We start from the raw sequence: 22,111 nt of genomic DNA, 5'->3' as shown, positions 1-22,111 counted from the left end.
ACAAAAATGATTTTACGACAATTACGAACTCACCCAAATAAAGAAGAGATTTTTTACGAGTTTCACGGCAGGCGGGAAGAAAGTTTTTGTGTACAATCGAATACGAAAGTTGTATGAAACTTTTGAATGCTGAAACTTGTTTGTCTATACCAACTTTTTTAAACTTGCGTGATTTGTGTTATCTAGACTTTTTTGAGAGTGTGTTTAAAATCTGTGTCGGTAATCGGTATCGTTACGTCGGCATATTTAACTTTGGATACGTAACTGCCGATTGCCTTTATTTTGTCTTACTAGTCGAAGGTCAACATCTTTTTTCTCAATACCCATGAAACAAAATACCAACATCTCCCAATAGATTACAGGTCCTTGGTTATCTTGTATCAGGTACCTATGTAAGTTTATTTGCAATTACACCTTCTCTGCATAGATTTAAAATACTGGAGGGGTGAAGGAGACGTCCGATTTTTCAGCAGCTGTGTAATTAAGTACCTATACTTGATTGTAAAACACTGTACTATACTCACCCATAATGTAATGTTATTCCTATTACATTTGATTCACAAGAAGCTGGTGGTTTGCCATGTGCGGGTAGACATATTTACAATACTAGAATGTAAATTACTTACCCAGTTACACTTTGTAATGACATAGAAATACCTATTTCAAAGTAGGTACTAGTTACCTGTAGGTAAGTACGTGTTATTTCTGACCAAATTTCGGGATAAAAAGTTTTCCCATTCTTTAATACATACCTACTATGTGTGTGACAAATTGCATCTAAATATGTTCAGCTATTTTAGTATTCAGTAACAAATCTACATCATCCTGTCGATTATGTAAATAAAGTAGGTATTTATGTATAGTGATTAGTGACGCATTAATGTTACCTGCCTAATGATATTTTCTTTGTTTCAGATAACTTGCTTCACCTTCAGTGATGATTATCAGAATACCATGGCTTTCGCTGCAACTGATACTACTTACGTCTGCTTACATTACTTTTGTATTAGGTAAATCACAGTTCAATTAGTTATTTATGTACGGTCGACTTTAAAGTTATGTTTACACTTTACACTTTTGTTCCTAATGCTCCTTACTCCTTTGTAATAAAGCGAAAAATATGTAAGTCGTTTTATGTAATGGTGATAAGGCTTATTGGGGGTTATCCTGTAATTATTTAAAGTGCAACAATAACAACTTTCGTGAAATGCGACAAAGGGGTCATCTATTAAATACGTCACTCGTTTAGGGGGAGGGAGGGGCTCAAGCAAATGTGACATGTTGTGACAAGGGGGAGGCCCCCCTTGTGACTGACCAGTTAAAAACTTTGGTACGTTACTTTAACTTCTTCTGTAACAGAATATTGTTTTTTTTTCGATGTTCAGCTAAATAACTAGATTTTATTCCTTTACGGTTTCCTGTTATCAAATTTTTATTATTGTATTTTTTTTATTTATATAAAAATAATAATACCTAATTCGAATTGCTGATTTCTTTGAAAATAAAATTGCTAAATCATATTTGACGTCACACCAGGGGTAAAAAAACTTGAAATTCGTGTAACGTAATTTATGGATGACCCCAAAGGGGCTGATGAACTGAGAAAGTTGAAGTGAATACTGAATGCGCACATATTTGTGATATGGTTTAAGATTGTGAACATCTGTCATTAGCAATCGCCGATTTATAATGGCACTTGAGCATCTGTTTATGTAATCTTCTTTGTAATCGTGTGGTTGCTGTCGAAAATATAATATAGAGTTAAGTTGTACCGTTACACCAGCTAACCAAATCAAGCCTGCAAGTCATTGACTTTAAAGCATTGTCAGCTTAGCTTAGTCATCGATATATGTATGTATATTTTATGAATATACAAGTACTTACTCGCAAGATACACGTCACAATCAGAACAGAGTCTACATGCTTTGTGTTGGTAAGGAACATAGAGATTTGTCACTTGCCTCTGCACTCACAATTCTATTGCCATTATTTGAAGATTGAAATTAGAGAAATTCTTTTATGTGGGTATATTTTCTTGTATGTAAGACTTCATCGGTGTAATGTACATATTGTAATGCACTTATTTATAGTTTTGTTCTTGCTCATCCTATATTATAGTTACAACGGATTAGAATCTCTAAGACTAATTTTGTGATCTTCGAGACGTAGGTACTCTACAAGAATATAACTTAGACAAATTATTAAAAATGTGCAGATTTAAAACCTCGTTCTATGAAAATTTTATTAAATATCTTGAGTGTGCCGCGATTATTCTACTTAATTACGACGGCTGGATAGGATTCCTCGAGGAGCTGGGCTGGCAGGACTAGCCCACCCCCAACATATCACGCAAAATAGGCGCAAGTCGTCGAGTTGCGGAAAAATCGCCCGAATACAATACAAATACGACGGCTGATAAATTAGGTCATCTGTTTCATACTAAAAACAATTAACAGGCATGTGTCATATGGTATTGGTATTAGATAGCGTAGGTAGTTTAAATAAAAATACTTATCAACTTACTTATGTAACGGTCAATATTATATCGGTCTCCGACTAACATACACGCATCGAGAATTCATTTGATATTCTACCAAAAAAAAGTCTGAGTACGTCGTAAGTGATAACAAAATACATATTCTCTTTCAGGTAACCCTATATTTCTAGATCAACAAAAATGGAACAAAAATCCTGTAATAAAATGGTCGCCTCCAATGGACAACTGGAACTGGACGACAGAACCTCGCAACCAGGAACTGTTCTTCATGCCTTCCAACCATGCGCACAAGCTGCCGCCGTCAGCGAACGAGACAGAACTAATAGCGCACATGGCTGCCTTGAAAAGAAACTATTCTCGCCTTTTGTGGGACAGCGATAAAAGCTCAAACTTGCCACTTTTTGTAGAAAAAGCCTTGAAGTTGCTCAATTTAAAGCAAGTTTACTATGAAGTAGAACATTCTGTGATGTCTAAAGTATCGTGCACCGCGTGCAAAGCGGGCGCAGGGCTCCTCCAACACTACATACGGGCTGGCAAAAGCAATGAGGAAATAAATAAAATAATATATCAGTTCTGCGTCTCCTTGAAAATACAGTCTGCCAGAGTATGTGAGGGCATAACAAGACTCTTCGGGGTAAGACAAGTTTCTATTTATTCAAACTATAACATCTAATCACAAACAAACACTTACGTAACGTTGTATTTGAATGCTTGTTGTGTGCGGTTTTCCAACCACACGATTAGACGGCACATTTCTTTGGCGATTACACATTTCTTTTCACACTTAATTTCACTTTCAGAGTGAAGTTGTATACGTACTGAAGCGTGTAACAATAGGACCCGACGAGATATGCAGCTTCGTCATAGGTGACGCGTGTGGGGACGTATATAACCCTTACCATGAGTGGGAAGTCGCTTTTCCTCCGGTGCCAAAGCCAGCAGCGAAAGTCCTCGATATCCCGGTAGACAAGGCTCCATCATTCAAAGTCCTTCAGATTTCTGATACTCATTTCGATCCATATTACGCTGAAGGTAAGTATTTACAGTAGCAGATATTTCTTGAGTCACTTTAGGTCAAAATCGCTTGGCAGGCTTCTAAACAGCTGCTGTAGAAGAACATCACGTCACGCGATTAAGATTTAATACGGGTCACGAATCATACTGTGATTTTATAATATAGGTACGTTTTCTAATATGTACTTACAACGGTATAAATTGTTACGCAGACATGCAGACAATTATATGCTACCTAAAAATTCCATTATAAGTCGTTGACCTAAGAGCAAGCGTTCTTGCAGAGTCCATTGAATATTTAGTTAACTATGTAGTGGGCGAATGGCAAAGCTATTGAATTAGAATAAAACGAGGCGTCGCTAGGACGACTTACGCATAAAAAATCAATCCAATAAGGACCGAAACCTTATATGGTTTAAGAAAGGAGAACTCGAACACGCGTGTAATAATTAAGGTTTTCGTAATTATCGTTTTGTCTACTTAGAACATAATTACGAGTATTATGCTTAATTGGGTAAGTAGCAAATAAGAGTTCTAATAACTGGCTCCAGCTGGAAGGTGGAACAGGGATATCCTTTCCACGACACTTAAGCCTCAGATCAAATGTTTTTTTGTGTACTTTCACCCTAAAGAATGTTATTGATGCTCCCGGCTAATGGTTACTCAGACTATATTATATTTGAAACAAGCAAATATTGCCCTACGCAGGTGCAAACGCGGAATGCAACGAGCCGCTGTGCTGCCGTGCGTCCAACGGGCCTGCGGTGACGCCCGGCGGCGGCGCCGGCCGCTGGGGCGACTACCGCAAGTGCGACACGCCCAAGAGGACCATCGACCATATGTTGAAGCACATCGCTGATACGCATACGGTAATTATTTATATCTACATGCCCGGGTGTACGAGATTAATTACCAAATTTGAATCTTTGACTACTCCAGAGTCTCCGGGCAGCTTGCCATAAAGGGCGCCTTGCTGTTTTTAACTTTAAGCCTTACCCATTATCCTAAAGTTCACAAAGTGTCCATGGATTTCATTACGTTAAAATCACCACCCTTTATCGATCTCAACAATTTGCTTTTGGCGTTTTCCAGGATATCGACTATATTTTATGGACTGGTGACTTGCCTCCTCATGACGTTTGGAACCAGACAAAGGAAGAAAACCTCAAAGTTTTGCAGGAGACTGTAGCCCAGATGTCTGATATGTTTCCGGGGGTTCCCATCTTCCCCGCTCTCGGTAACCACGAGTCCTCTCCAGTTAATAGGTACGTATACAATTATGGATACAGGTTTATTACTCTTTCCGTTGTGTTGTAATGGTCGAGGTCGTATCAATCAGTACGATCAACACGAGCGCTCGTATGTGCTTGATTAAGGTTGATATTTTTAAATTGGCTTTTATACAAAAAACAGGTTGAACGTTCTGGTACAGTTTCGATCGCTGTTTTCCACATATTGCGACTCACAAAATTTGAATTGAGAATTTGATTTTCTTTCCACAGGTAACTAATACTCGTCGAGAAAATTCTAAAAACCTCAAACACAATTCGGTTGCGTTGTTTTATCACAGAGTTCCCATGGCCACTTCCTGTCTCCTTCACCTCGATGGTACCATACCTAATATTGCATTGTTACCCGACTTACTTACATATGTATGAATAATTTCAGCTCAATCGGAAACCGGGAAGTGGTTCAAATTTAGCTACCAAGATTTGACCCACGCAAACATACCTACTCATACATACATACTAACATGCCAAGTTAAATAAAAGCTAGTAAAAAGATAGTCTGTGCGGAAAGAGAAGAGTCGAGGAATGTATGGGACTCTATGCAAAATACCTACCACCAACAACATAACCTATTAAATGTCTAGGGGCAATATCTATGTTGAAACCTTTTATTTACATTATACGAAACCTACACGCTAGGATTATCAGTGCAGTCGCCATCGCCATGGCTGTCCTTATGTAGGTAACCGTGCCGTGTTCTGTTTTTAAATCATAAGTATTCCTATTGTTTCCAGTTTCCCACCGCCATACATATCCTCACCAGAGTCCAACATAGCTTGGTTGTACGACGAATTGGACGCCCAGTGGCGACGGTGGCTACCCGCCGGAGTGTCACATACGGTGCGCCGCGGGGCCTTCTACTCTGTCCTCGTGCGCCCCGGCTTCCGCATCATATCGCTCAACATGAACTATTGCAACAACAAAAACTGGTCCGTATTCTTCATAATAAGAAGACGTTATTTATATGTCCGTGATATATGAATTATGCTATGAACTTAGCGAAATCTTGAGCTTAAAGAACCTCTATAGTCTCAAATGTATGTCGAGTAAGGAGCAGTAGTACTCGTAGCTTAACGGGCGAAGTGGTCTAAATGGTCGCTCTTATTCTCTTAACAATAAAGTTGAGCTCAGATCAATATGAGCACCACTTAGCAACTTTGCTGCTGATTGTGTAACTACGGTATTCCGATGCAATGATGACATGATCGCAAAATTGATGCTCTTTGGTGTTAAATTAGAGACTTCAGTTAACTCCGCCGCTTGCAACAGTTGCAACACTTCCTCTTCCCTCTAAATCCATTGCTAATTAATTGCCTTATCTAATCCGTAGTCAGAATATCGGTAAAACTCCGGTAGACTACTCCCGCAGATTGTATCATAAAGAACATTAAGACAAAAGTGGACGACCCACGCGAAATCACCTTTTGGTACAAACATAGTCCTCATTTTCATCTCTGGATATTAACATCATTGAAAATATTTTGACACAATTTGTTGTATATCAACCACAGCTATGCCCATACGTTTGATTTTTTCGAATTTTTAATTATTATAGGGAGTTAGAAGCATTTAACATTTTGTATGAAATCTGTTTTTCGCTCCTAAACCAAAAAAATCTAAAACATTCAAACGCCCTGCCGTTACTCGATAGATAATAAATTATGTAAAAATATTTTCCAAAATGTCAATATCCAGAGAGGAAAATGGGGACTACGTTTGTATGGAGAATCGGCCGTCTTCTTTCCTCTTAATGGTATCAATACTCAAATGGGATATGGGTATATTCTATATTTATTAATGGCAAACGTCGTGTAGGTAGGTTGGCCTGTATTTAGTTAGGTATTTACCCACCAATAACTGAATGTTGCTTTAATTTTGAAAAATAATTAATTGAAAATTGTTTTAGGTGGCTGTTACTCAACAGCACCGACCCGGCCACCGAGCTTCAGTGGCTCATCTACGAGCTGCAGTCAGCAGAGTTCAGCGGGGAGAAAGTTCACATAATCGGCCACATACCGCCCGGTCACTCTGACTGTTTAAAAGTGTGGAGCAGAAACTACTACGCCATTATCAATCGTTATGAGTCCACGATTACTGCACAATTTTTCGGACACACGCATTTTGATGAATTCGAGGTGTTTTACGATCCAAACGACTTAGGTAAATATCAAAATTCTGCTACAAACTCTTCTCTTCTCATGTTAAATGGGGATTGCAACTCGGCAGGTCTCACGTTTTACGAAATATTAAGTTAAGAAGAATTCTGTAAAACGTCATATCCAGTTCATTATGTTCCAATAATGACAATAGCTGCTTTATTCTTTTTATCCCCTTACAGGAAAACATAACATTTACGTACTCTATTTGTTTACAGGCAGAGCAACTAGTATAGCCTATGTGGGACCGTCTGTATCGCCTTACTATGACTTAAATCTTGGATATCGAATATATTATGTCGACGGAGATCATGAAGCAACTACTCGGGTACGTCTAGATATAAACTGTTTAAACTATAACGTACATACACAGCAAGAATTGCGAAAATGCATGGCTATACTACAGTAGAAAAACATATTTGTAAAGTGAAGTTTGTTGATCCACGATTCTAGCCGTCATAGTCATAAGACGGTGTGGTTGAAGTGATTTCAACGATTCATTGGCGTTCAAAAAGCAATTTCTAAGTTTTATTGTATTTTTCAGTTAGTGGTGGACCACGAGACATGGATAATGAACTTGAAGGAGGCCAATTTATTTGGCTACCCGATATGGTACAAGCTGTACTCGGCGCGGTCGGCGTATACCATGAATGCTCTGCGGCCGCAGGATTGGGACAAGTTTATTGACGATATGACAGCCAAGGAAGACGTCTTCAATTTATATTACAAGTATTATATATTGATATTTGATATTCAATTTATATTACAAGTAATTAAATTATCGAATTATTTTGCATTATTTAAAGATAATTTGTTAACACCAGAGGACTTAATTTGTTTTTGCTAAAAAACACATGCCAATTCTGTGCAGGTTCAATCTTGGTAACGGCACCTGCTTAATTGCTTATGATAGTACAGCCTTTAACCGAAGCCTTCCGAAAGAGACACTTCAGGAAGAGTTACTGTTGATGCACTCTTGCGACTACAGAGGACCTTCACAAGTTCAGACAAAGCCCCCTCATATCCTTTGCAGCGTCCTTGGCTTATTTCAGCTCATCGGAACAACTTTCAGTTCTCTCACTTTCAATAAAAACGCCGCCCGCACATTATTCTCAGGACGGCCAGATCTATTGACTGATATTGTCAATCACCCTTCAACTGACAGTTGAAAACTTGTTATCCCCCTGCTGCACGTGTATTATGGCCGCTAGCGTTCATTTCTTGGGTATTGCGCCACTGGTATCTTATCTTTTAACTTCTATGATTCTTCAGACATTACTGGAAGAACAGTCCTCGCCGAGGCACTTGCGACGGCGAATGCCGCAAGCGGTTGGTGTGCGACGCGCGCTCGGGCCGCTCGCACGACCGCCGCGCGCTGTGCGGGCACATCGAGGCGCGCATCGATGGCTCGGCGCCGGCGCCGCAGACGTGGCGAGCGTGGTTCTACAACGGACTCTCAGTCTCGTAAGTATCTCAGCAATCTTCGGAAAAGTTAGAAAAAAGTAGAGCCATACTGCTGTGTACATATTTCACTCCATAAAATATGTCAATACCTAAACTGGACTGTCTGGTCCGGACTAAAAACAAGTTTATACTATAATCTATAAACTTGATGATAAAATTTTAGAACCTTTACGTCTAACAATCTGCAACATATGATTTAAGTACTTATAACTAATCGATTACCTGTTCAAGTATAGATGGAATTTCACTTTAACTATGTTAATAAAACACACTAAAGAGGGGGCGTAAAGATTTCGCGATCGCGCCGGTTTTAACGATATTCCTCAATATTTCTGAGAGTAAGTAAGTACATTTTTGTTTAAAATTTTGCTAGTCAAATCCCTCGACTATATCATTAGCAATTTTATACTAAAATTATACTGATATCGTATGCAAGGTAACGCTATACAATTGAAAATAAATGAAAATTAGACATGTTTTTGTGTTTTTTTATTTTCCTATTGGACCAACTTTATAGGTCAAGCAACGATTTAATGATCATGTCGGTAGGACACATAGTTTACCTAATAAGCGGAAAACCTAAAAATGGGATTTGATACCATAAATAAATTAGCTTGACTGATGTAGATATCAAGATAAAATTGAGAACCCAAATAAAGTTTCAAGAGCGGATATCTCAAAAATTATCCAAGATATCGAAAAACTTGACTGAATAAAACGTGTAACAAATTTAATCAACTTTCATTTTGTAAAGTGGCCATGTCACATAGATTCCCAGATATAATCGAAAACCGAAAAATGGAACCTTCAAACTCCCATGTCCCCCCCCCGGCGCAGGGCTACAGCCGGAGACTTTTGATATGTTCACCTCCTAACTAGTCCAAACAAAGTGACTAAGTCAAAAATTGTGTTCCAAGCATTTCCCCCTATACCTTTTTTGAGCATTCGTTGCCTGGCCTATTAATCTTTTAAGGTTTTTCTTGGAGTAAGCCTTCGGAAGTATGGTCTAGTTTTCGTGTGAATTTTTTCATTGCATTTGCACCTCATAAACGTGTAAAAATCTAAAATAAAAACTACAATTTTGCGAGAGCCCCCTCTTAATATAGTTTTATAGCATGTTGAATGTAACACGTGCAACGGTTGACTGTATTTCAATATTCCTGCACTCTTGTCAATTGTGTTTTTTTATACCCGGCAATATTTTGCGATGTGAATATAATAATATACTGCAGGTTAAACTAAGCAACTTTTACTATGGGACCAACCCCGAAATCCCAAAATTTAGCTCTTCTATAGAAAACATCCACTACAACAACACAACAACCACTACCACCACCACAATACCTATCCAAGCAAGGACTGACTTGGAAAATTCCTGGAAAAAGGGGTCGACCACCTGGAGGCGCACAGTGGAAAAGGAGGCTGCATCAGTTCGCCTAGGCTGGGCGGAGCTAGAGGAGGCCGCGCTGGACCGTGAAAACAGGAAATCCCTTTCGAGAGCCCTATGTTCCTGATGAGGGATAACAGGATACCATCATCATCATAGAAAATGTCAACATTAGACCGGCAGAAAACAAAATATTGCTGGGTATTAAAAAAAACACTCTGTATATAGTCCAGGGACACTGTTTTGTAGACACAGAAAAGAATACCTTCCTATATATTCAATCCATGTAAATATTTGCCTGCCATAACTATTATTTTCACATCCTTGAAAAAATAATCATTATGTAATTTATGTATACATATATTGTCCTATTTTCAGTTTCAAAGCTATAGAAAACTTAATCAAAGTAGTTGTCGACGCTTTATAATTTGTGCTTTTCGACTAAATAGTGGAATTATATGTCAAGGTAACAATATGTATTAAACACCATGTATCTGCACAACGATAAACAAACATGCCTAAAAATCTTTAACTTCAAGTCCAGGGGTCCGCGAGTGCACTGCACCTAATTACTAAAATTTGGAAAAAGCGCACGGAGATCTAAACTCTCTTAACATCACTTAGGTACTGCACTGCACTCTAAACAGCAAAATCTACTACTTGGTACATACTAACAAAGTATGTAGATTTACTTAGGTAACAGAATATAACATAAGTATAATTGGACTGGAATAAGTATGACTGGAAAAAAAACCACAGACAGTGACTTTCAGCTAAGCTCATAAGAAATAATCTTAGTTACAATATTAAATGCAGTTTGGTAGTTCATATACGTCCGTCTGTCCGTGTGTATGTCACAGATATTTTACGTAGAAACGATTTTGGGACAAATTTAACTGCGGTATTTACCTAATCATAAAAAAGTCTAACAAATAGTGACTGTAGACATTGATAAGTAAATACTTCATACTAAATATGTTTTTAGCAGGATAACTCAAACGTCCTCATTCAATCAAAGGTTGTAAAGTGCTGAGTGCCGTATTTAGTATAAAGAGCTCTTTGTATTTTTCTTATCTCGTATCCTATATAAGTACGATCAAATACACAATGTACGGGACCCTTAATTGGTGAATCGGTGTTTTGTCTCTATTACAGCTTGAAATGGTGATGGTTCTCTCGTTTCCGCATAAACAATATCGGCCAATTCAATTTTAAGTAAAGATAAAAGTCAGATGTTTTCGTCATGACACTCATTCATGACACTCATGACGGACAAGGAGTCTATTCGATATATGATTAAAAAAAACACTTAGTGTTTTTGGCCGATACTGTATTAAGTTAACTACCTAAACAGCTTTTGATATTAACTACATTTCACTGTACATACCTTATTATTGTTTATTTCTTTTTGTACAGACCTAGTGTACAGCAAGTTTAAGGTGGTGGATATAACAAACGCAAAAAAGGTGGGTACAATTTAACATTAAACTGTTTTAACCTTTTGAACGCCAGAAATAAAGCATACTGGAAACGTTGGAGGGTTACTTTGACAACGCACGCCATATCACTTATAAATAAGCGTCCTTGGCGCCACGGGCCCGACTTCTTACGACGCCTACCCCTTACCGCATGTAATAAAAAATATTTGTTGAAATTTTAACTTTAATACTTGTCAATAGAGTTGAATATCATATCCGCCATATATGGCTTCGTATGCGGTAAGGGGTTATGGTTCTTGGCGTTCAAAGGGTTAATTTCTTACGATACAAATATGCAAGATGATCTATCTTGGTTGCAAGAACCGAATCGCAATATCAAAGGATGAGGTCGAGTATAAAATAATTTAAAAATTAATTTGGTAGCGTGCGGATTTTAATCCCCGGTTCCAATTCGTTTCACGGGACTTATACACTTTTAACGTTTAATAGGTATAATTTTAATTATCTATAAACTTATAACTTTATAAATAGGTATTTCGTTTCCGGGGAAAACATCGTGATGAAAACCAAATTGTTGATGTGGGAAGTCCTCAATCCGCATGGGGCTTGCGTAGTTACTATAGAGTGAACCCTCTTGTACAAGCCAGGTAGCACGATATAGGTAGTCAGAGTAATCTAAGAATTGCTCTTTGACAATTTTAAATTGACCTTCATATAAAAGCAGCTAACGTAAGAACTAATTATTAGCTAAGACCTACCGTTGAACTGATAGCCTTATAAGGCTATCAGTTCAACGGTAGGTCTTAGCTACATATATGTGAGGGTCAATTCAACTGACAATAATTAGTTCTTACGTTACTCCAATTATAGTCTAGTGAGTATAATGATAGTGATTTTATATATGTAATATCAATAATTTCAGGATGTCAATGATAATGCAAATACCTCAAGTGGCATATTCGATACCAAAGTTCGTGATGGGTCTCGGCTGAGAAGTGTGAAAGAAAACTGCGGAAGTTTGATCAGCGCCGGAAGCTCGGTAGTTAAGTAAAGCTGCTGTAGTGACTTCAATTATTACAGGGAACGGATTACTATCGAACAATCTAATTGATCTGTGTATTTACGCAAGACAGGTAAATTAGTCCAACTGTTTCCGTTATTACTTTTTATTCTAACGTAACATTGATGACTATAACTTCAACCATATATGTATGTCTAAAAATACTTTTAAAAATAAGGTTCCTACATTTACTTGGAATCAATTTTAAGACTTACACTAAGAATTTCACACTGCGGTGGTCTCAAACTGTACTAAATACTGATACTTGTATAGACTTAATGATAATTTGATGTTAATAATAATTTAAGTAATTTTATATTGTACATACCTACAAATCTGTAAATTTTTAATTAAATGATTTTAAAAATATATGTGCTTTATTAAGTGTTATACCTACTTTAGAGATTTTATCACTATTATAGGGAATTATTTTAAGAAAAAAAACCGGAAAAGTGCGAGTCGGACTCGCCCACCGAGGGATCCGTACTTTTTAGTATTTGTTGTTATAGCGGCAACAGAAATACATTATCTGTGAAAATTTCAACTGTCTAACTATCACGATTCATGAGATACATACAGCCTGGTTAGCGTTGAAAATTTCCGGAAAAAATCCCGTTTCTTTCCAAACGGCTCGTTTTTTTATCGCTTCAATTTATCCGAAAAAAACGTTTTAATCGTTTTTTTCGTGAAGGTTTCAATCGGTTATTTTTCTTAATAGGTACTGGAGTGTAGGTAAATGATTATTGACAATATTGACATCGGTGTCAGTTCAGTTCAATTGTCACAATCGTGTGGCTTCATTGCGCTTTATGTGGCTTTATTATCTGATGAAGTTTCTAAAAATGGTGCAGTATATTACGAAATTAACAGATAATATGCAGTTAAGCACCAGCGATATGATGGGTCAATTTGCCGAATATCAATCGAAAGGAGGTTTCTGGGGTAACGAGTGTATTTGGCAGCCTATCACGAAAATAAATCCCCTTAATTGGTGGAAAGGTTTATGCTCTACAAAACTGCTTTCCGATTACTGAGCATTCCTCCATCATCTGCCGCCGCAGAAAGAAATTGGTCATTATTTGGAAGGACGCATACTAAAGATCGCAATCGACTTTTGCCAGAACGGCTAAACAAATTAATCTACATTCGGTCTAATTTACACCTACAAATGGGCAACATCGACGACATGATAGCCGAAACAATTGAAATATATGGTCATAGTGATAGTGATGATGAAATAAATGAATAGTAATGATATTAAATAAATTGTAGTGACTTATTGTATTTTTTCTTTAAAAATCCGAAAAAAAACGGAAAAAAACGTATATTTCATAAATTCCCGAAAGAATCATTTGTTTTTTTCCGACATTTTCAACGCTAAGCCTGGTGACAGACGGACAACAAAGTGAGCGGAACAGTCTTAGTAATAGGGTCCTGTTTTACCCTTTGAGCAGTGGGGCGACACTCCTACATTCAGCTTTACTCGGCTCAAGCATTGCTCCGAGCAATTATTAGGGTTGGCACAACTTGACGTCCCTATATGTGCACGACCACAGATACGATAATGACTTGAATTCTGACAACCCTAAATGGCCGAAAGGGAAGGTGCCATATATTAGAAAGGGACATCATAATTCGTCCCTGAATCGCTGTCAAACTTCGGTTTTGTTGGAAGTGTCGTTTCTGTATCTCATGTATAAGTTGATTAGGAAGCAATTAAGAAATTTTAGTTAAATAATTCAGCCTATATACGTCCCACTGCTGGGCACAGGCCTCCTCTCATGTGCGAGAGGGCTCGGGCTATAGTCCCCACGCTAGCCCAATGCGGATTGGGGACTTCACATACACCTTTGAATTTCTTCGCAGATGCATGCAGGTTTCCTCACGATGTTTTCCTTCACCGAAAAGCTAGTGGTAAATATCAAATGATATTTCGTACATAAGTTCCGAAAAACTCATTGGTACGAGCCAGGATTTGAACCCGCGACCTCCAGATTGAAAGTCGGACGTCATATCCACTCTATAATTAAATAATCACGGCATTTTTAGGGTTCCGTAGCCAAATGACAAAAAACGGAACCCTTATAGATTCGTCATGTCCATCTGTCTGTCCGGTTGTCACAGCCACTTTTTGAATTTGTACTTAAATATTTATTTTGAAGAAGGTTGGGTTACCTCGGCAAAAATAAATTAAATACATTTATTTTATCAAGTTTTTATTTACCTTTAAATCATCAATTCACAGAAATAGAGAGCTTTCGAAGCGTCCCGAATTATAATAATTATGTATTTACATTTAAATAAAATGAGACTTTAAAATTGTTTAAAATGTGTCAAAACACAATTGTGCCCATAATTAAGTCTTCAATGTCTGCATAACCTAAATTGATAATTCTACACTATGACATTGAGTAATTCGATGTTTTATGAAAATAAAATTAAGAGCATTAAATACGTAACTTAGTAGCGATAACTAATTACTTACTGAATTCTATTCTAAATAAAATACAATTATAATTAAAGATGAGGTATGTACCAGTCAATACCATTACGTATAATTATGGAAAAAGATTATGCTATAGTACTTGAAATTAATAATAAAATCATAGTTAAAATGGAAAATAAAACTTTTAGTTACGCACTGCATATCTCACTGGAGAAATCAAGTAACACAAATCTTAAATTGGGTGGTTTAAAAATTGGTAAATATTTTTAAGTACCTAAAATGAAAGACCAGACTTTTACAATCCTTTCAAACTTAATGATGCAAATGTATTTAAGTATCTAAATTAAAATCTCACTTCTAACTTTAGGTAATTAAAAGCATGACCTCAGAACATAGTTATTACTAAAATCAAGTATTACCAGCAAACAAATTGACTTTTGATGTAATACTATTCATTTATATATTACGAACAAATTTAATTAGAAACCACTATTTTAATAATGTTAAAGGACTAGATACGTATTTGATTGTAATTAGGAGTTTGTGTGACAATCCTAGTAATATTATTAAAATAATCAATGTGATAAAAAGCAATAAAATCAAATAAAAATAATTAAAATGTGACCTATAAGCTAAAAATGCCATTTTGTTCACGTCATTCAAGTGAAAGTTAAAAGTAGTGATGTAATTATGAACAGTCTTGTTTTTATGAGTAAATACATCCTCCTGAGTTAATATAAAAGGTGGTTATTTTTTTACATCACTGGTAAATTAACTATTACATGGATATCACCAAAATCATTTGCTAAAGTGAAAAAAGTTAGGTACCTACTCAAACATTACACCGCAAAAATATGGCACTATTAAACAGACTTGAAGCTGATATTAGTATATATCAAAATTATAGACGAACAACCATTAAAAGTTTGCAGAAAAACTTCTGAATGTTGTGGTGGTTAATTCTTTTACAGGCTTATAGTAAATTGGTGACGAGGGATGAAGGGAAAAGCATTTTCTGACGAGGTCCTAGATACCAAATTTGCCAAAAGAGGCAAAGGGCAGAGATGGCAAAAGGTCTGAATCAGAAAATGCCTATTTCCACCGAGATATGTGTAGTGCTTTTCTCAAACATATGAGGAAATACAATGAAAACATTATCTTTAGTGAATATCTCATACATCATACACGTTCCTTATACGATGCTGCATATACCCAGCATCGCGTGCAGCGACGCGCCGGCCGCGGAGCATGTGACGGCCAGTGCGCTCCACGCGCAGCAGACAAAAATGGATTTTGTGTGGATTATTTTATTATTAAGAATATAATGACTAACACAAACTCCATTTTTTTCGCTACGTCCGTGCGGTGGCTCTGTGTTGCCGACGCCGGGGTAAAAATTGGTCACTTTGCGTCTTCGGTTTACCAACAAAATATGACCATTTCCGCACATGTTTGACAAAAAAACCTTTTTACATTAAGCTTTTCAAGTTCACGGATTCGTCATAAAAGTGAATTGTATGGCCAAAATGTTTGATTTTACTATAAATAGTAAACAAATTCGAAATAATTTCAAAATCATAAAATAAAATTAGTAAGTACAATGTTCAATATTCAATAAAATCATACACTGAATTCCCATTTGTATGTTAATAATAGTACCAAAATTTGCCATCAGGAAAAAATATGGTATTATTTATGAGTAAATGGAAGTAGCCATTTACATGTAGGTACAGAATTCGGCTTATCATTAAGAGGCACAACAGAACATAGGCACTATCTCCTTCTAAAGGCAACATTAAGTTTCAAAATACTATTTCTAAATTAAAACCAACTTATAAATTGTAAATTACTTTAACATGGCATTCATATTTCAGTCTATCGTTTAACTTCCAGAGTTTTTCCTTATACTTGAAATTTAAAATTAAAATGTCATTTTGGAATGTAGGGCTTAAGAATGTTCATAAGTGTATACTCTACATCAGGGGTCACCAATTGGCGGACCGCGGTCCGGGTTCCGGACCGCCAACCTATTTTATTTTTTGCTTATTTAATAAACTTAAGTAGAAACGGGTCATGACAGTCATATATTTTAAGAACTACTGGACCCCTGAAAAAACTAATTGGTGACCCTTGCTCTACATTATGCACACAAAGTTACAATAATATCCAAACACATTACTATTACAAATGAGAATAATTCGAATAAAAAAGTTGTATAAAAATGGCACAACATCTAAAACTGGGAATTTTTAGAAAAAATAATCTCAATACATTCTAAAATGAATTGGCCCCCTACGCATCCAGCTTACATTTTCATAGAAACTACCAACTATAAGTAGCACACATTATCAAAAAGTTTAACCACCATGTCTCATTTGATGAGAAGCCTGCGCAGGTTGGTCTTACTTTGTCTAGATCCAGCAGCACAAGTTTTCTTTTTCCTTTTTGATGGGCTGGGTCCTTCAAGGTCAAAACGAATACAGCTCTTACCTGGATGACGATCACAGGAGCAAAGCTTGCAGAACTGGTATGCGCAAGTCGCTCGTGTGCATGCTGCCCAAATCTCCCCAGAACGTTCTTTTGTCACTTTGGCTGGTTGCTGACACCGTACACAGGCCAGTTGAATGCACAAATCCAGAGATGCAGACTGCAAACAAAAATAGAATTATTTTGTCATCCATGTGATCCATACAAGTAGACATTACAGTTACATATTATTATGGTCATCCCTTTTGTTGGGGTTATACTTATAAAAGCATAAAAATATGTTACCCATGATTAACTAAATTTTTTTATGGATTTTACTCAATTCAAAAGGCCCTTAAACTAATTGCTGGGATTTATACTTCGTTCCAAGGGTTTTACCAGTATAGGAGCAATCATCGCTTTATACATCGCGCTGGTTCGTAGTAGCCTCGAATGTAACGCGGTCATCTGGGCTCGGCACGAAACTAAATATCAGCTAATGGCAGAGCACATTCAGAATAAGTTTATTCGATTCTTGTATTTGAGGAAGTATGGAGTATATCCGTTTTACCCCCTCATGTATCCAACGTTATTCGTATTGGGCATGGTGGGTTGCAATGAATTGCGGGCGCGTAGAGATTTATGTCTGGCAGCATACATATTCAAAATACTCAGAGGCCAAACTTATAACAGCGAAGTCCTGAGTGGGTTGAGTCTGTGTGTCCATGTGTGGTGATGCCGCGCGGGCGCACGGACCTGCTCGGTAAGGCTCTGCTGATTCGAGCATTGCGCACCCAAATATTGACTTGTTTTCGTGTTCGATTAATGAGTTCACAAAGTCGGCATTGTACATTATATGTTATAGGCGTAACAATACATATATAATTAAGGAATAAACAAGATTGTTATAATAGTTACACTATTGTATTAGGCTTAGTATTCTGTAAAAATAGTTGTAAGTGTGGTAAATAAAAAAAAAATTAAAACCCTTTCAGAGAGCTAATATGCATAGGAATTTTATGAGATGATTTTTGGGTTTGGACAGTGCTGGTGGCCCAGCGGTAAGAACATGCTACTTGCAATTTGGAGGTTGCCGGTTTAAACCCTGGCTCGTAACCAATGAGTTTTTCGGAACTAATGTACGAAATATCATTTGAGCATTTGCGATTTCAATCGATCGATCAATTTACCAGTTGCTTTTCGGTGAAGGAAAACATTGTAAGGAAACCAGACTAATGCCAATACGGCCTAGTGTACCCACTGGGCTGGAAGGTCAGATGACAGTCGCTTTCATAAAACTAGTGTCTTTGTTTCATTTATGCAGTGGTCACTTCTTGTTTGTACTACACGTGCTAAAGCAATAATATATTTAATAAAAAACCGGCCAAGAGCATGTCGGGCCATGCTCAGTGTAGGGTTCCGTAGTTACTCTTCTGTCACAATAAGCTAAACTGGAGCTTAAAGTAAATTGTTAACCAAGGGATGAAACGGTACCTTTCACGCGAGTTAAACAAATAGGCAAATTTGCATAATCAGTACCTAATTAAAGTCTTTTTACTATGAAGGGGAAACTTTTTGCGATAACTCAAAAACAGCTAAACTGATCATGTCCGCTATAGTTTTCATTTAAAGTCTTTCTTAAGCTCTACTTCCACGATTTTTTTCATGTTTTTTGGACCTATGGTTCAAAAGTTAGAGGGGGGGGACACATTTTTTTTTTCTTTCGGAGCGATTATCTCCGAATATATTCACTTTATCAAAAAATGTTTGTTGAAGACCCCTTTTAGTTTTGAAAGCCCTTTCTAACGATACCCCACACTGTAGGGTTGAAGCAGAAAAAAAATTTCACCCCCACTTTACGTGTAGGGGAGGTACCCTCAAAAAAATTAAATTTTTAGATTTTATTGTACGACTTTGTCGGCTTTATTGATTTATATATCCATGCCGAATTTCAGCTTTCTAGCACTAACGACCACGGAGCAAAGCCTCGGACAGACAGACGGACATGGCGAAACTATATAAGGGTTCCTAGTTGACTACGGAACCCTAAAAAGCATCTATTGTGATAGTATTAAGGTTCAAATTTATGAAACAGCTTATTCAAAGAACAATCAATCAATCAATTGGAGTTGGAGGCGTCTTGTTTAGTATATAAAAAAAACAACAAAAATTGGTTGGCAAAAACAACAGGCATTATTTTTGGAGATAACAAAACTTCTTATCCAAATGGGTAGTTTCATGAATTTGAACCATATAAATAGGATGGTAAAATTGGCTTTTAAACGGCTTGTTCCAGTTTACTTATGATTTTCGGCAGTAGCAGAAATACTCACGCCATAAAGGAAACAATACCTTTTCTTTAACAGATTAGGGTCAGAGCCGAAAAATTACTTCATAAAATTCATACTAGGTATACACAGGATAGATTTTTAATTGGGGCACTGAGATTAGCAACTAGATCACCTGATGCTACACCCAAACCAAATTAATAATTTTGTCCCAAATTTTTTTTTTATCTGTAATTGTCTTGCCCAATTTTAAAAAATCCACTGCATCTGGTGTTGCAAGCATCCATAGGCTACGGTGACTGCTTACAATCAGGCGGGCCGTATACTTGTTTGCCACCAAATAATATATAAAAAAAAAATATTCAAAAAGATTTCTAGGTAAAGTAAAAAGGTTATTAGTACCTAAGATTTTTTTTCACATTGAAACAAAAGACAAGTGCAACTTTTTTACACAAGCCCATTACAAGCAGGTAGATTGCTAAGATTAACTTCCCTCAATGTACCAATCCTCTTATTTTCTTTTGTTCTTAAGAGAAGAATTTCACATTCCATGGAATATTTGTAATTCAAAATTTATTTCCCACCTATAGATTAGACAGACTTAAAATTAAAATATTTTCTGTTAGGGGATCAAGATGCAAGAATAAAGTTTGATATCTTACCCGAGCAAATGTTTTGAATCTCATGGACCGAGGAGAAGCTGGGGGGCTTCTTGGAGAGCTTGGTGTAGTTTGAACATGTTCAATATTGTGTATATCCCTAAGTTTTCTTCTGATATCAATAATATTAATCTTAGGGCTACTTCTTATGTTCTCTTGGTTCTCCTTAGACAATCTCAAATATGTCTTTAGCTTTTCTCTGCCTGCACATGAATCCGCACAAACCTGAGACCATGTAGGACTGACCAAAGAGAAGTTAAAAATGTCTGCTGGTGACATAAAACTCAATATAGTATCAATAACTGGTATTGAGCAGACTCGCTCGCTCAAGAGCTTGATGATATCAATCTTCTGATTGGGCTTATAGGGTACTGCAACTGCAGGACTTGGTGGTGGGATAGCGACTACTATCAGACTCTGCGGCTCACAGGACAATGAGTGTGTTTCAAAATCAAGTTGTCTAGCAAACTTTTTCGGGTGCTGATTATTACTATTTAATGGCCTCAATGGACTGGATTTATGGTTAGATCTTATCCTGTTTAATTTGCAGCTGCTTTTGCATATTTTTTTTATGGGTGTAGATGGAAATGACCATGAATATGCATTGAAGTTGTAGATACTACTGGCATCAGTATAATCAGAGCTGATTGGTGAGATTGAATAATTGCCACTGTAGTTTCCAGCTTCATTCACTTTTAACTTCTGTATTTGGCCAGCTATTACACTTGTTGGAGTTGGAACAGATCCAAAGCTGTCATTGGGTTCTATATCACTTTGATATGGCCGTTTTACACCTCTTCTCTTGAACCTTTCTGGGTAGTTTTCACTATTATCTGAGAGATTGGTCAGATCGTAGCATGGTTCAGGAGTATTGTTATAAAATCTGTGATGATTCCCTTTACCTTCACATATAGATGCTTGAACAATAACAGGATCTATATTCTCAGACGACAATTCTGAACAGTCGATGGAACCAGGAGTAAAGGTATGGTATCCACTGTCTTCAGTTCTACAATAGTTGACACCATCGCAAGATAGCACTGGGGTGGCGGGCTCCATCATATCAGAAAGCGTATCCATGTTGAATGCAAACTTAAAACGAATAAAACGAAAAATTGTTTAGCTGCATTTCCGCGCCAACTTCACGTGATCGAAGTAAACATTGCTTCCAACGGCGTCATGACTGTTTTTTTTAACTCTAACATAACATGCCGCCACAAAATGTATAGGTAGAAAATAAATAACGACCGCAGTTGACGGTTAACTTGACACGACGCCGATGCTATCACAACTTGTTCGTTATTCGAAACCTTATGACACTTTATTTCGTTGCAGTTGCAATCACTAACTTGCAATAATTAATTTAATATTCTTTTAAATTATGACACACAAACACATTGAGATGCATTGATTTCCATACATTGTTTAGAAGTGCGATATTACTTTTATGATTGATCCACAGTCCACACAGACTTTCTTTTTTTTAATATGCGCTTGACATTTTAAAGATGACATTACCAATGTAAAAAATGTAGTAAAGCTCTTTACTAAAATCGTGTCTTTTCCGTGCCCCCGGGAACAAAAATCCTGGATTTTGTTCAAATATTTGTTTTGCATATCTTTGTTTCTTTATACTACCAAAATATCTTGCATTACAATTATATTTATTTTTTCTTTCAATTATATTTTATTGTATTTTACCCATAACGTTTATGGGTTGTCATCGAGTTGCACAGTTGCATCTCTTTCTTCAATATGTAAAACAAAAAAAATGACACCACCAAAGACTACAATAATCACTAGGAGCACACACCAAAGAGCATATAATCACTACGACACACGTTAACAAACCATTAATTGTAATTGTACCCTTCTAAGTTAACTAATCTTACTATCGCACCTACGAAATAGGTTTAAGGGCTCCACTTTTACAGGGATTTATTAAT

General features: G+C 36.8%; 2 protein-coding genes across 7 annotated transcripts in view; one reads left to right on the top strand and one right to left on the bottom strand.

The window, feature by feature from the left end:
• Nucleotides 1-12,675, top strand: part of LOC133519017 (sphingomyelin phosphodiesterase) — a 32,927-nt gene extending 20,252 nt beyond the window's left edge. For 2 of the 6 annotated variants that reach the window (XM_061852870.1, XM_061852869.1), the window contains exons 2-12: nt 916-1,010; nt 2,650-3,131; nt 3,298-3,529; nt 4,220-4,380; nt 4,604-4,776; nt 5,535-5,729; nt 6,707-6,960; nt 7,175-7,284; nt 7,501-7,685; nt 8,229-8,420; nt 12,169-12,675. In XM_061852870.1, coding sequence (XP_061708854.1) covers nt 938-1,010; nt 2,650-3,131; nt 3,298-3,529; nt 4,220-4,380; nt 4,604-4,776; nt 5,535-5,729; nt 6,707-6,960; nt 7,175-7,284; nt 7,501-7,685; nt 8,229-8,420; nt 12,169-12,238 — 2,127 coding nt within the window. In that variant the 5' untranslated portion in view covers nt 916-937 and the 3' untranslated portion in view covers nt 12,239-12,675. Of the gene's footprint in view, nt 1-915; nt 1,011-2,649; nt 3,132-3,297; nt 3,530-4,219; nt 4,381-4,603; nt 4,777-5,534; nt 5,730-6,706; nt 6,961-7,174; nt 7,285-7,500; nt 7,686-8,228; nt 8,421-10,185; nt 10,274-11,223 lie in introns of all 6 variants that reach the window. The other 4 variants (XR_009799567.1, XM_061852875.1, XM_061852871.1 and 1 more) reach the window with 4 other exon arrangements.
• A 1,830-nt stretch (nt 12,676-14,505) lies between these two features.
• LOC133519020 (uncharacterized) lies at nt 14,506-21,852 on the bottom strand. The gene is made up of 2 exons (XM_061852880.1): nt 20,169-21,852; nt 14,506-17,399 (listed from the first exon to the last, which is right to left on the bottom strand). Exons 1-2 carry the CDS (start codon nt 21,243-21,245, stop codon nt 17,124-17,126), a joined length of 1,353 nt encoding a protein of 450 aa, XP_061708864.1. The 5' UTR covers nt 21,246-21,852; the 3' UTR covers nt 14,506-17,123.
• Between the last annotated feature and the right edge of the window lie 259 nt (nt 21,853-22,111).

The sequence above is a fragment of the Cydia pomonella genome, chromosome 6, assembly GCF_033807575.1.
Source record: "Cydia pomonella isolate Wapato2018A chromosome 6, ilCydPomo1, whole genome shotgun sequence".
Lineage (NCBI taxonomy): Eukaryota > Metazoa > Arthropoda > Insecta > Lepidoptera > Tortricidae > Cydia > Cydia pomonella.
This window is presented reverse-complemented; position numbering and strand designations above follow the sequence as displayed.

What these genes read in the sequence shown, in the direction of transcription:
- LOC133519020 (XM_061852880.1), bottom strand. Translation starts at nt 21,245, where the DNA reads ATGGATACGCTTTCTGATATGATGGAGCCCGCCACCCCAGTGCTATCT. An exon ending in GATTCAAAACATTTGCTCGG is followed by an intron (nt 17,400 to 20,168) that starts GTAAGATATCAA and finishes TTTTGTTTGCAG; the next exon opens with TCTGCATCTCTGGATTTGTG.